General features: G+C 37.1%; 1 protein-coding gene across 1 annotated transcript in view; it reads left to right on the forward strand.

Moving 5' to 3' along the window:
- Positions 1-1,542: 1,542 nt before the first annotated feature.
- LOC308241089 (semaphorin-6A-like) overlaps positions 1,543-15,473 on the forward strand; it is a gene marked incomplete at both ends in the record, with an annotated part of 33,115 nt that continues 19,184 nt past the window's right edge. Inside the window, 4 exon segments of the mRNA XM_080654644.1 lie at positions 1,543-1,732; positions 5,019-5,146; positions 6,366-6,475; positions 6,711-6,866. Of these exon segments, the coding sequence (XP_080510770.1) occupies positions 1,543-1,732; positions 5,019-5,146; positions 6,366-6,475; positions 6,711-6,866 (584 nt within the window).

Consider the following 15,473-nt stretch of genomic DNA (forward strand, 5'->3'; position numbering starts at 1 on the left):
CTATTGACCAATGTCCCTGATGAATATCAATGCAAAAATCCTCAACAAAATACTAGCAAGGTAAATTTAGTAGCACATTAAAAGAATTATATTCTATGACCCTCCATGAACAAGTGGTGTTTATTCTTGGGATGCAAGGATGTTACAACATAAAAAATTTGATCAATGTAGTATAGAATATATTAGTAGAATAAGGGGGTGGGAGCACATGATTATCTCTAGTTATGCAGAAAAAACATTTGACAAAATTCAACACCCTTTCATGGTAAAAACACTCAGCAAAGTAGGAATTGAAGGAAACTACCTCCATATAAAAAAGCCATATATGAGAAACCCAGAGCAATTTGGCAAGAAAAAGAAAGGCATCGAAATTGGAAAGGAAGAAGTAAAATTATTTCTGTTCACAGATGATATGATTTTATGTGTAGAAAACTAAAGATCCCACACACCAAAACGTTAAAAGTAGTTAACAAATTCAGCAAAGTAGCAGAATACATAGTCAACATGCAAACATTAGTTGCATTTCTATATATTAACTATGAACAGACTGAAAAGGAAATTAAGAAAACAATTTCTAGGAGTATATGGAGTAATCAATGTTGTTGAGAAAGATTATTCTGCCAGATAAGTGATTGCAAAGCATGGTATAGTGACATAGACTCACTTGGTTTCAAATCCAGGACCTACCACTCATTCATATATAAATTTGAGCATATCTCTCAGTCTTTCTAAACTTTATTGACTACACTAGAGGCCTTGTGTATGAAATTCATGGACTGGGGGAGGGTCCCTCAACTCGGCCTGCGCCCTCTTGCAGTCTGGACCCCTCGGAGGATGTCCACCTGCCAGCTTAGGCCTGGGGAGCGGGCCTAAGCTGGCAGGTGGACATCCCTCTTGCACTCAGGGACCCCTGGCTTCTTATCAGTCACCTGCTCGCTGTTCCTTACCACTCGGCTCGCTGCTCTTTAGCACTGCCGCGGAGGTGGGAAAGGCTCCCAGCACTGCCACTGAGCTCATCAGTCATGAGCCCAGCTGCTGGCTGAGTGGTGCTCCCCCTTTGGGAGTTCACTGACCACCAGGGGGAAGCTCCTCTGTTGAGCTTCTGCCCCCTGGTGATCAGTGTGCGTCATAGTGACCGGTCATTCCGCTGGTTGTTCCGCTGTTCGGTCTGCCATTCAGTTGATTTGCATTTAGGTTTTTATTATATAGGACATGCAAAGTGGGTACAATAAGTCCAAATTTGCAAAGTTTTTATAATAAGCAGTGAGGTCAGCTTTGCAATGCATCTGTCACAGAGCTCAGCAATGGATGAGAATCATTGCTTGAATTTTATTTTTATTATGGAAGTAAAACTTGGGAGGCTGATAGTGTCTAGTGTTTCATCACAACCATCAAATGTTATCCTACTTTTTGTGCCATAAAAAAGTACAGAGGTCCCACAGGCCCTCTGCTGATGTACACATGCTTTGATTAACCTTTAAGCAGAGAATGAATTTGAGATGTTACTACTACAGAGAAATTATTTTGGGTTTGCAGGTTGCCATGACATCTGGACCCATCACGTTGGTCCCCATATGTTTGGTAGAAAACAAGGATGAGCAGATGTCAGTGAACCAGAAAGCCTTAAAGATTCTTTACAAGATTTCTCAACCAGTGGTGGTTGTGGCCATCGTTGGGCTGTATCATACAGGAAAATCCTATTTGATGAACTGTCTTGCAAGAGAAAAGTGTGGTGAGTGAAATCCTCTGACAGAGGCTGTTCGCTTAACTCCAGCTGAATCTTAGCTTCTCACTACTTCTCTAGGGTCACAGGAAGGGAGATTCCAAATTTCTTATTAAACACATTTTCTAATTCTAATTCTTACCAGCAAACTTGCAACTTGACCTTTTTCTGTTCCTAGTTCATACTCCTATGTGTCTGCTACATGTAAAAGGAAAGTCTCCCAAACTAGTGCTCTTAGAGACATCTTTTCTTACCTAACAGGCATTAAGCTCTCCCACATGAAGTTATGTCTCCCACATGAAATTTTGCTTTCTATTACTGTGGTATTCTTATTAACCAAGCAACATGCTTGAATATCTGTCATCTTAAAATTTCTCTCTAGATTCCATATCTCATTATGACTACCACCTCATTTTTTTCCTTTTTACTCCTCTTCAAGCTAAAATATTTTGTCTGTCTTAATTTCCTTTCCCAATTCTATTCTTCCCAGCTCTCTTTTCAATTGACGCCCTTCTGTTTTTAGCCCTTACAGTCCACTAAATGATCTTGTTATATTTACCAGTGGACTTCATTTTGTATGATCAGTGGATGTTTTTTGGATCCATCTTAGTTCCCTGTTTGACATTTTATAGCATAGTTGATATCTTTCTGCTCCTTGAAATTTTTTATTTACTCAGCTTCTGAGGACCACACTCTTCTGGGTTTCTTTCTACCCTTGTGTTTAATTCTCTTCAATCTCTTTACCAGTCTCCAACTTTTCATCTACTCATCTGAATTGTAGGTTCCTCCAGGACTTGGCCCTGAGATCTTTTCTCTGTTTATACTCTCTCAATGTGAACTCATCCAATCTCTGCACTTTGAATGCCAGTTTTATTCTCATATCTCTGCAATGGATATTTCTTGCCTCAGTACCTCTTCTGACATTCAGACTCATTAGTCAAATAGCTATCTTTTTCTTTTTTTAAGGTTTTCCACTTAAAGTTATGTTCACAATAAAAGTCTAGATAAAGCCCCACTTTGAAACCCAAATGAAACCAAATAAAATAACAGCACACTTTCTGCTTTCTCAATCATTTTCTTCCCAGTAGTTTACCAACTTTCTAGTCTCAAGCCTCAAACTTGATATCCCTCACTTAGCTTATCTCCCACATCCAATTCATACACCCACCCTCTTGTTACTCTTACTAAATATATCTCAAATCTCTTTTTCCATTTTTATCTTACCATTTTTATTTATTTTTAATCCTCACTGGAATACATGCTCAGTGATTTTAGAGACAGGGGAAAGGATAGAGGTAGGGTGGGAAGGAGAGAGAGAGAGAGAGAGAAAGAGAGAGATATTGATCCATTGCCTTCCAGTGCTTACTCCAATGGGGGGGATCTAACCCGCAACCTAGGTATGTATGTGCCCTGACCAGGAATTGAACCCACAGCTCTTAGGTGTATAGGATGACACTCCAACCAACTGAGCCACACCGACCAGGACTAATAAAATTTTTAAGATTTTTATTTATGAGGCTAAATCAGTCTTATCTTTTGCCTGAAATATTTTTTTTAATGAAGTGTCCTTTTTCTACTTTGACCCTCTCTAATAAATTATCTTCAAAGCAACCAAAGTTTCATCTAGCTGCTTTTAATGCCTTCCTTAAGCTTGCATTATTCTTACATAAAATCCACACTCCTCTGAGGCACACTGTGACCTAGTCTTTCCTATATCTTATACATTTTCTCCACCACTGGTTATGATACAACCATACTAGCCTCCTTTTTGCCCTTGCAAATTGCAAGCCCTTTCCTATCTCCAGTTCATTGAACTTGTGGTTCACTCTGCCCGCAATACTTGCTTCTTCTTTACCCAGCTAGCTCCTTTTATTCAAGGCTCTGCACAAATGTCAGTTATCAAAGAAGTCTTCCCTGCCCATCCTGTCTCATGTTGCCTCTCCACTTAAATTTAACAAAATATGAACATATTTTATATAATTACATGTTTACTTGTTTTTCTTCTCATATTAAAATTAAAATAAGTAGAGGAAAAAACCTTACCTGGAGTCTTTGTTGTCAAATTTGCAGCAACAAGGATAGTGTGTAGAACATAGTAAGCACACAGTAATTGATTAAAAGAAACACAAATCAGAATGTTTATCTTTTAGCTTACTTAGTCTATCTTTTATATGACTTTAGCTAGCCTTCATGAAAATTCTGATTAGAGCACTGTACATGGTGTTGCAGAATATCTTGTAGACTAGCATATCCAAATCCTACAAAGCCCATGAACATGGTTTACTGTAAAGAGAATCTGACACTGGGAATATAAAATAATGAATAAGAAAAATAGAGGACAACATACTGAAATTCATGGGCAGAAAAAGAGAATATAGAAACAGCATCAACCACACATCAACACCTTTTTTATCCTGTTTCAATGTGGAGCTCTCAGAAGTTCTGTTTTCCCTCAAAATAGAAAAAAAATTAGAGTAAATGTGATGTGATAATGTTTCTCTTAAAGAATGTTTTAATTGTTGCTGGGATTCCTTGAATTAGTTGTGATTCAGAGCATCTTCAAAACAAGTAAAAGGTGAGATCCAGCCACAATCTTTTATGAGGGCTTATAAAGTATGTTTATTAATTATTTATTTGTTTATTTGTTATTTATTTATTTTTCCATTCCTGTCTCTCCATATTCCCATCCATTAAGACCAGATTTCACCTGCCTGGCTCATAAGCTGGTTAGAAATTACCAGGGTCTTAGCCTTCATTGGCTATAAGACTCCAAAGAGAAGTTGTTTCTATATATTTTAGCCACTACTATATCTCCTGAGCCTTGAACATATCCCCAATGCCAAGAACATAATGAGTGCTTAATAAATAATATTGAATAAGTTGTCCTGTTCATTCCTCAGACTATTGAAAGGTCTTGATCTAATTACAATACATTCAACTTACTTCTTTAGGGAGTCGTGATTGTTGAAGGGATAAAAATCAAAGCTTTCTTATGCGTAGCATACCCCTTTTTTTTATCCACTGTGTGGGTAGGGCCTCCTAGACATGAACAGGGATATATTTACATTGCAAAATGGAATTAGCAGTCTGAATAAACCAAATTTATGTGAAAAAGTGTAACTGCTAGTAAAAGTATGAATAGTTAGATGGTATACAAATTTGGACACCCTTGAAATGGAGGAAGCACTATATTGTATCTTAGGGCATTCATAACCCTGTAAGTCTCATTTTGTGGCCCATGGGCTTCTTGGACTCTCTGTTGTCACTGTGTGTTGCATTTCCCATTCCCTTGCAGGTTTCCCTCTGGGCTCCACGGTGCAGTCTGAAACCAAGGGCGTCTGGATGTGGTGTGTGCCCCACCCCTCCAAGCCCAACCACACCCTAGTCCTTCTGGACACTGAGGGCCTGGGTGATGTGGAAAAGGTAAGGCAGAGTCACAAACAGATCCTTTTTATTCAGGATTTTCTCCTTATCTTTTCATGATCCTTTGTAATTTAACTGTTGTGATCTATTCTTGAAATGCTGAAATCTAACTATATTGAACGAGGCAGACTTTGGCCTCTTTGAAACTCATTTCTAGGTAAATTAAATAATGTGTTATATTAGATAAGATCTTTTCTTTCTGAACACTGAAGTGAATAATTTTACCCTTTGTAATAAGCCTTCATTGAGAAACTTAATTCAAGAGCCTTGAGCTGAGTTATACATTGTTTATACTACAACTAGTTGCTGGCTTCTGCAATAATTTAGGCAACCAAAAATTTTTGCCGGTCTTCAAGGCTTTTCATTATTCTTCACAGGAGTTTGCTTTTGAGCTTTATCTTCTCTACCTACCTTCTGCTCTGTGCCAGTCAGAACAATAACTCTACTTATTGCATTCTAATTCTCATTCTGCTTCTGCAGATCTTTCTACTTGCATGCTTCTTTCATTTCTTCAAATCAAGATTTTATAAATCCTTTAACATTCAGCACAAAATTTTAAGGGATGTTTCATATTATAAACCTACTCTTTCTCTAACTCCAGTATATTTTGTTCCCCTTTGACCGATTCATCACTTTTATTTTATATAATGCCTGTTGTTTTCACTAACATTCACTATTACTATTAACCTTTTAATTATATTGTTGTCATCTTTGTTGCATTTGTTTTCAAATGTTTATAAATACCATGAAATAGTTATCTCAGGTATAACAATTATATTCATTTTTGCTTCCCTATAACTAAGAAAAATATGTAACATTTAGTAGTTCATAAATATTTAATTTACTTGGTTTTATTTTGAGAGTTTAATTGTGACTAGCATAGTAGATATTTTATAGTTCACTTTTTGTTAAATGAACATGTGGTGTCACTTATGAACAATGAATTGTTCAAAATTATTGTATTTACTCCCACTTAGAAACAAAGAACACTTTGAGGAAAACATAATTAGAATTCTTTTATAGGTGAGGAAACTGAGATCACAAGAAATGTCAATGTAATTGCCAAAGCTGAGATTTGCCTTTAATTCTGATTTCAAGGTTTTTTCTTTGTACCAAACACACTATGATCTGGAATAATAAATCAAAAATGATTGAACAAATAACTGAATGAGTTTCTGAAAATAAGACTCCTAAATGTTTTTTCTAACATGTTTTCTAGGGTGATCCTAAGAATGACTCATGGATCTTTGCCCTGGCTGTGCTTCTGAGTAGCACTTTTGTGTACAACAGCATGAGCACTATCAACAATGATGCCTTGGAGAAACTGCAGTATCCTTCCCAGTTTTATTGAGAAATCGATGGGAATGGAGACAAAGCTGAGTTCTCTTTCCCTGGGGCTGAGTGGCCTTTGGTGGAGCAGAGGGAACCCAGGGCAAAAGACAATGTGCATAATAATTTTTTGAGGGAAGTGTAGGAATTGTGGGTATAAAGTTCCTTTTCCTTAGTCAGGTCCTAGTTATGTGACAGAGTTGACAAAACTCATCAGGGCAAAGTCCTCCCCTAGATGCGGTGGAGTAGAAGATGCCAAAGAGTTTGTGAGTTTCTTTCCAGACTTTATCTGGGCTGTACGAGATTTCACCCTGGAGCTGAAGTTAAATGGCCACCCTATCACAGAAGATGAGTACCTGGAGAATTCCTTGAAGCTGATTCCAGGTAACAGGTTAGGTGGGCAGTGGATGGTCCAATACAGGATGGGAGGTACTAAACATTGTCTATTATCTCTAATAGCTGCATTTATATTTTAAGATTAGATCGAGCCCCATAGATTTGGTTTCTGGAACCTAGGTTGCTATTTGTTGGTAAGTTCTAGTAACTATACCAATAGTTAAGCTCACCCAAGAAGACTGGGGCTTAATGTAGGGTGAAAATTATTCAAAACTAAATTTCATCTAAGATAATTTATACCTTAACATTAAAATACAGTGGATGCTAAAACTTTCCAAAGACCAGACACTTTTGTTCTTTATTATACTTCTCCCCTTTTGTGTTGATGAAAGCAATGACCTATATATTTGTTAGGCATAAAATCACACTGAGTACATATTTCACTCAGTTCTTACTTTTCTCAAAAAGGAATTTAAATTTCTAGTGCGAGAATACTTGGATCTTGCACAAATGAATTTACACCCTAAATAGACCCAATGAACTACTATCAGTGCATATGTTTTCATCATATCGCTCACTTTTTTGTAAATTGGGGTATAATTGACATACTACCTGGGTAGAATTTTTACCTGCACTATCCAAGTGCAGGAGGAATATAAACAATGGCACTCCTGGCTCCTTCATTACTACTATTAATAGGTTCTTTTAGAATTTGGAAAGCTCATGCATTTCCCCTATCTTCTCTGTATGGGCTCTCTCTCTTCTTTGTTGCACAGAAACTCTTCAATTGTCCTTCAGTTGTCTCTCAGGAGGAAGTGCTCTAAATATAGGTGCACATTTAGTGTGTTCATGCACCTGCATCTTTTTCTAGTTTCTTGAGTTGTAAAGTTAAGTTGTTTATTTGAGATTTTTCTTGTTTCTTGTGGTAGACATCACTATGAACTTCTCTCTTAGAACTGCATTTGCTGAATCCCATATTTTGGCCAGTTGTATTTCCATTTTCATTTGTCTCAAGGTATATTTTTTATTTCTTTTTTGATTTCTTCATTGACCCACTGGTCATTTAGAAGCATGTTGTTTAATCTCCACATATTTGTGAAATTTTCAGTTTTCTAATTGTAATTGAATTTTTTGTTGTTGTTTTCTACCAGTGTGGTCAGAAAAGATGCTTGATATGAATTCAATCTTACTAAATTTTTTAAGACTTGTTTTGCCTAACGTATGATAGATCTGAGAGAAGTCACGTGTGTTTGAGAATAACGAGCTTTCTGATAATTTTGGGTAAAGTGTTCTGTTTATACCTGTTAAGTCCTTCTGACTTAATGTGTCATTTAAGGTGATTGTTTTTGTATTAGTTTTCTGTCTCCATGAGCTATTTATTGATACAAGTGGGACATTAATATCCTTTACTACTATTGTATCGCTGCCTAGTTTTCCCTAGGTCTGTTCATGATTGCTTTATATATTTAAATAGGGATATATACATTAGTATATATTCCCTGTGCTGGGTGCATAAATAACTACAAATGTATATTTTTGTGTTGGATATTTGCCATTATATAATGTCTGCCTTTTTTGGTTTCTTATTACATTTTTTGTCTTAAAGTCTATTTTGTTAATATAAGTATCACTATGTTAGATTACTTTTAGTTTCCAATTGCATGGAATATCTTTTATCATTTCTTCACTTTCAGTCTATAGTGCCCTTACATCTGAAGTGCATCTCTTGTAGACAGTATATAGATGAGTCTTATTTTTTTAATTCATTTAACCTTTCTATGTTTTTTGACAAATTAGTCCATTTACATATAAAGTAATTATTGATATCCATGTACTTATTGAATTTGTTCATTGTTTTCTAGCCATTTTGTAGTTTCTCTCCCTTTTTTCTTTTCTTGCTACCTCCCTTTGTGGTTTGATGATTTTCTTTTGTGTATCTATTATAAGTTCTTGCTTTGTCGTTACCACAAGGTTGATATAGAACAGCATATTTATAACAGTGTATTTTAAGCTAATAACAATTTATGTGTGAAAACATTCTAAACTCTACATTTTTAGTCTCCCTCACCACATTTTATGTTTTTGATGTCACATTTTAAATATTTTTATCTTGGGTTTATCTTATTCCTTAAATAATTATTGTGGTTATAGTTGTTATTATTTATTTGGACCATCTTTCCTTTTTTTGATGAGTCTGGCTGAAGGTTATCAATATTGTTTATCTTTTCAAAGAACTAGCTCTTAATTTTATTGATCTCTTACTTTCTTGTTTTGTCTCTATTTTGTTTTTTTCCACTCTGATCTTTATTGTTTCCTTCCCTTTACTAACTTTGGGTTTTGTTTTTTCCTCTTTTTCTAATGCCTTAAGTGTAAAGTTATATTGGTATTTTGAAATTTTCTTGTTTCATGAGGTGGGCTTCTATAGCTATGAACTTCCCTCTTAGAACTGCTTCTGTTGCATTCCATGGATTTTGGAGAGTTATGTTTTCATTTTTACCTGTCTCAAGATAGTTTTTGGTTTTATGGTTGATTTCCTCTTTAATTTATGGGTTGTTTAATAGCATGTTGACTAGTCTCCATGTGTTTTTTCCCATTTTTTTCTGGTGGTTTATTTCCAGTTATATGGTGTTTTGGTAAGGTATGTGGTATGATTTTAATCATCTTAAATATATTGAAACTTTCCTATGACCTAACATGTAATCTATTGTGAAGCTATTCCATATGTACTTTAAAAAATGTTTATCCTGCATGCTTTGTATGAAATGTTATGTAAATAACTTTAATCCACCTGGTTTAATTTTTGTTTATTTAAGAACAATGTGTACTTATTGATTTTCTGTATAGATTATCTATTTATTTATTTTAGTGGGATATTAAAATACCCTTTTATTATTGTTCTGCTACCAATCTCTCCTTTTACATCTATTAATATTTGCTGAATATAATTACATGCCTCTATGTTGGGTGTGTAAATATTTGTGAATGTTTTATCTTCTTCTCGGATTGACCTATTTATCATTTTGTAATGCCCTTCTTTGTTTCTTTTTACAATCTTTGTTTTAAAATTTACTTTGTTTTTATAAGTTTTATTACCCCAGCTTTAAAAAAAATTTATTTGCATGGAATATTATTTTCCATCCTTCACTTATAGTCTATATGTGTGTTTTGATCCTAAGTGAGTCTCTTGTAGGCAATAATTAGATGGATCTTGTTTTTTTTTTTTTTTTTTTTTAAATATATTTTATTGATATTTTACAGAGAGGAAGGGAGAGGGATAGAGAGCCAGAAACATCGATCAGCTGCCTCCTGCACACCTCCCACCGGGGATGTGCCCGCAACCAAGGTACATGCCCCTGACCGGAATCGAACCCGGGACCCCTCAGTCCGCAGGCCGACGCTCTATCCACTGAGCCAAACCGGTTTCGGCGGATCTTGTTTTTTTACTCATTCAGCCACTCTATGTCTTTTGACCAGAGCATTTAGTTAATTTACATTTAAAGTACTTATTGATAGGTATGTACTCATTACCATTTTCTTAATTGATTTTTTGGTTGTTTTTATAGTTCTTCTCTGTTCTTTTTTTTCTTGGTTTCTTTCTCTTTGATGTTTTGCTTCCCTTTAGTGTTAGTATAAAAGAAACTTTTCTGATGTCTCCTCCTCTGTGACCTTGGTGTTATAGTAGCTGCCTCTGTGAGAATGTTAACACCTCTGTACTAGACAGTTTAAACTACTTCATCCAGCTGTGATTCCAAGTGTTCAGAAGAAAGAATGGCTTTACTTTTCTAAGAGAAAAAACATACAGCAATTAATATGTGACCAATAAATGGTACGGTTCAATGGAAAAGCAAACTGTTCTATAAAAATATATGTTCCCACTGAGGGCTTAAATTGAACAGATATTCCACTCTCTTAGACTAGAGACAGACTATGTGGAAGGTTCCCAAAAGATGTCCATAGATAATCGTCAGGACCTGTGAATATGTTTTCTTATGTGGTAAAAGGACTTTCATTTGTGATTTAGTTAAGGATCTTGAGATGGGTACATGATTCAGATGGGCCCTTGTAAACACAGGGTTCCTTATAAGAAAGAGGCAGGCAGGTAAAAGTCAGGGAAAAAATGACCCAGTGATCCCACTTCTAGGAATATATCCCAAGACACTAGAAACACGAATCAGAAAGGATATATGCACCCCTATGTTCACAGCAGCACAATTCACCATAACTAAGATTTGGAAACAGCCTAAATGCCCATCAGCAGATGAGTGGATTAAAAAACTGTGGTACATCTACACAATGGAATACTATGCTGCGGTAAAAAAAGAAGGAGTTCCTATCATTTGCAACAACATGGATGGAGATGGAGAGCATTATGCTAAGGGAAATAAGCCAGGCAGAGAAAGATAAATATCACATGATCTCACTCATTTGTGGAATATAATGAACAGCATGGACTGATGAACAAGAACAGATCCAGGGACTGACAAATGTCGATCAGAACGTCAAACCTCAGGGAAGGTAGGAGTAAGGGGGAGAGATCAACCAAGGGACTTGTGTGCATGCATATGAGCCTAATCAATGGACACAGACAAGGGGGGTGGGGCAAGAGTGGAGGGTGGGGGGTAATGGGGGAATAAGGACACATATGTAAAAAAAAATTCATGATGAACAACAACAACAACAAAAAAGTCAGCTGACTACAGAAAGTGAGAGAGATTGAAAGATACTGCATTTTTCTCTTTGAAAATGCAGATGGACCAAAGACTAGAATGCTCCTTCAGAAGCTAGAAAAGGTAAGGAAAAATTCTCCCTAAGAGCCTCTAGAACAGCGGTTCTCAACCTGTGGGTTGCGACCCCTTTGGGGGTCAAACGACTCTTTCACAGGGGTCGCCTAAGACATCCTGCATATCAGATATTTACATTATGATTCATAACAGTAGCAAAATAACAGTTATGAAGTAGCAACGAAAATAATTTTATGGTTGGGGGTCCCAAAACATGAGGAACTGTATTAAAGGGTCTTGGCATTAGGAAGGTTGAGAACCACTGCTCTAGAAGAAAAGCATACCTTCCAAGCAATTTTGGCCTTTGGTTTTCAGAACTGTAAAAGAATAAATTTGTGTTATTTTTAAACACTAAGTTTGTGATAATTTGTTACAGCAACTACAGGAAACTAATATATCATAAATTAAAACACAAAAGAGAAAAAATTTCAGGAGGAAAAAAAAAAATAGAGGTGGAATAGACAGACTTATCCCGAGCCTTATCCCGGAGTAGATAGAAAGAACAACTGAGGGTTGCACAGGGAGTGTCTGTTGGTGAGTTAAGGGACAGCTATACTTCAGGAGAAGGAGGGGGACTTCTGGATGGGGCTCCCCTGACACTGCTGCTGGGTTCCCTCCTGGAGCCACCAGCTCGGACACGGAGACCACGCATCTTGAAGGGGAAAGTGGATGTTATCAGAAGCCTGAAAATCTACAACTGCGGCACCCACCGAACAGCTGTGAACCCCAGAGCACCGGTCCCCAATTGGCTCATACACGTGGATTCAGAGGAGCTCTACACTCCATCACGGAAAGGTCAGATTTTGCCTGGGATAAGGAGAGAGAGAAGTACATAACCAGACACCCAGAGAAGAGAGACCATGGGGAGACAAAGAAACAGCCTGTATATGAAAGAAAAGCAGGCATCAACAGAAAAGGAAGTAAACGAAATGGAGGCAAGCAACCTGTCAGAGAAAGAATTCAGAGAAATGGTCATAAGGTGGCTGAAAAGAATGGAAGACAAATTCGACAATATGAGTAAGAACCAAGAGGAAATGAAGAAGAACCAAGAAGAAATGAAAAATGACATCGCTGCTGTAAAGAACTCAATAGAAAGCATCAAGAGTAGACTAGAAGAAGCAGAGGACTGCATCAGTGAGCTAGAAGACAAGGTAGGAAAAATACCCAAGTAGAGCAGCTTCTTTTTTTTTTTTTTTTAAATATATTTTATTGATTTTTTACAGAGAGGAAGGGAGAGTTAGAAACATCGATGAGAGAGAAACATCGATCAGCTGTCTCCTGCACACCTCCCACTGGGGATGTGCCCGCAACCAAGGTACATGCCCTTGACCGGAATCGAACCCGGGACCCTTCAGTCCGCAGGCTGACACTCTATCCACTGAGCCAAACCGGTTTTGGCAAGAGCAGCTTCTAGAAAAAATATTAAAAAGCAGGAGGAGAGCCTAAGGCAGCCATGGGAAAACTACGGCCCGCAGGCCGCATCCGGCCCATTCAGCTGTTCTATCCGGCCCGCGGAGCCGAAAGAGCAGAGGGTTCTCTTGCTCTCCCCTCCGCTCCTTTACTTTGAATTTATATTAGTTCACACAAACACTCCATCCATGCTTTTGTTCCAGCCATCCGGTCCAGTTTAAGAACCCATTATGGTTCTCGAGTCAAAAAGTTTGCCCACCCCTGGCCTAAGGGAAGTTTGGGACAACATGAAACAAAACAAGTTCCGCATAATATGGGTTCCAGAAGGAGAGGAAACTGAGCAAGAAATAGAAAACTTGTTTGAAGAAATAATGACAGAAAACTTCCCTGATATAGGGAAGAAAAACCCCACACAAATCCAAGAAGCTCACAGAGTCCCAAGAAAAATGAACCCCAAAACCGACGCCAAGGCACATTATAATTAAATTGGCAAACACCAACGACAAAGTAAGAATCTTAAAAGCAGCCAGAGAGAGACAGAAAGTTACCTACAAAGGAACCCCCATCAGACTAGCAACTGATTTCTCAACAGAAACTCATCAGGCCAGAAGGCAATGGAATGAAATATACAAAGTCATGCAAAGGAAGGGTCTGAATCCAAGAATACTGTACCCAGCAAGGCTATCAATCAAAATTGAAGGTGAAATCAGGAGCTTCACAGACAAAAAAGGTCTAAGGGAATTTATTACCACCAAACCAGCAATGCAAGAAATGCTAAAGGGTCTGCTGTAAAAAAAAAATAAAAAAGAAATAGGAAGTGAAGAAGGAACACAAGGATAAAGAATAAAAATGGCGACAAATAAGCACCTATCAATAATAACTTTAAATGTAAAAGGATTAAATGTCCCAATCAAAAGACATAGGGTAATGGATTGGATAAGAAAACACGACCCATATATCTGCTGTCTACAAGAAACCCACCTCAGAAAAAAAGACGCACACAGACTGAGGGAGAAAGGATGGGAAAAGGTTTTTCAGGTGAAAGGAAATGAAAAACAAGCTGGGTAGCAATACTTATATCTGACGAATTGGAACTTAAACTGAGGACATAACAAGAGATAAGGAAGGCCACTTCATAATACTAAAGGGAGCAATCCAACAAGAAGAAATAACTCCGGAAAACATATATGCACCCAATACAGGAGCACCCAAATACATAAAAAAACTCCTGGAGGATATCAAGGCAGAGATTCACAGCAATACAATCATAGTAGGAGACTTTAATACCCCACTATCACCATTGGACAAATCCTCTAAACAAAAAATCAGCAAAGAAACATCAATCCTTAATGACTCACTAGACCAGATGGAATTAATTGACATCTTCAGAAGATTTCACCCCAAAGCCACAGAATATACATTCTTCTCAGGTGCACACGGGTCATTTTCAAAGATAGACCATATGTTGGGACATAGGCAAAGTCCCTTCAAATTCAAGAAGATAGAAACCATATCAAGCATCTTCTCAGATCACAGTGGCATAAAACTGGAAATCAATTACAATAAAAACAATCCAAAAAAATTAAACACCTGGAAACTAAATAGCATGCTATTAAATAATAACTGGGTTACCAGAGACATCAAGGAAGAAATAAAAAACATCATGACAACAAATGACAATGAAAACACAACAATCCAAAATCTATGGGACACAGCGAAAGCAGTCTTGAGAGGGAAGTTCATAGCTCTACAAGCCTGCTGCAAAAAACAAGAAACAATGGTAATAAATTACCTAACCCTACAACTCAAAGAGTTAGAAAGAGAGCAACAAGAAAAGCTCAGTGTAAGCAGAAGGAAGGAAATAATAAAGATCAGAGTGTAGATAAACAACATTGACACCAAAAAAAAACAATACAAAAGATCAACAAAACCAAGAGCTGGTTCATTGAAAGGATAAACAAGATTGATGAACCAATAGCCAGGCTCACCAAGAAGCAAAGAGAGAGGAACCAAATAAACAAAATCAGAAATGAAAGAGGTAAAATAAAAACAGACCCCACCGAAATACAAAGGATTCTTAAAAAATACTATGAGCAACTCTATTCCAACAAACTGGACAACCTGGAGGAAATGGACATCTTCCTAGAAAAATATAACCTTCCAAAACTCAATCAGGAAGAATCTAAACATCTCAATAGGCCAGTAACTATGGAAAAAATTGAAGCAGTTATTAAAAGCTTCCAGCAAACAAAAGCCAGGGGCCAGACGGCATCCCAGGAGAGTTTTACCAAACATTCAAGGAAGAACTAAAACCTATCCTCCACAGACTATTCCAAAAAATTAAAGAGGAAGGAACACTTCCAAGCTCATTGTATGAAGCCAGCATCACCCTAATACCAAAACCAGATAAAGACAACACACTGAAAGAGAACTACAGGCCAATATCCTTCATGAACATAGATGCTAAAATC

This window comes from Plecotus auritus (assembly GCF_963455305.1).
Source record: "Plecotus auritus genome assembly, chromosome: 2".
Lineage (NCBI taxonomy): Eukaryota > Metazoa > Chordata > Mammalia > Chiroptera > Vespertilionidae > Plecotus > Plecotus auritus.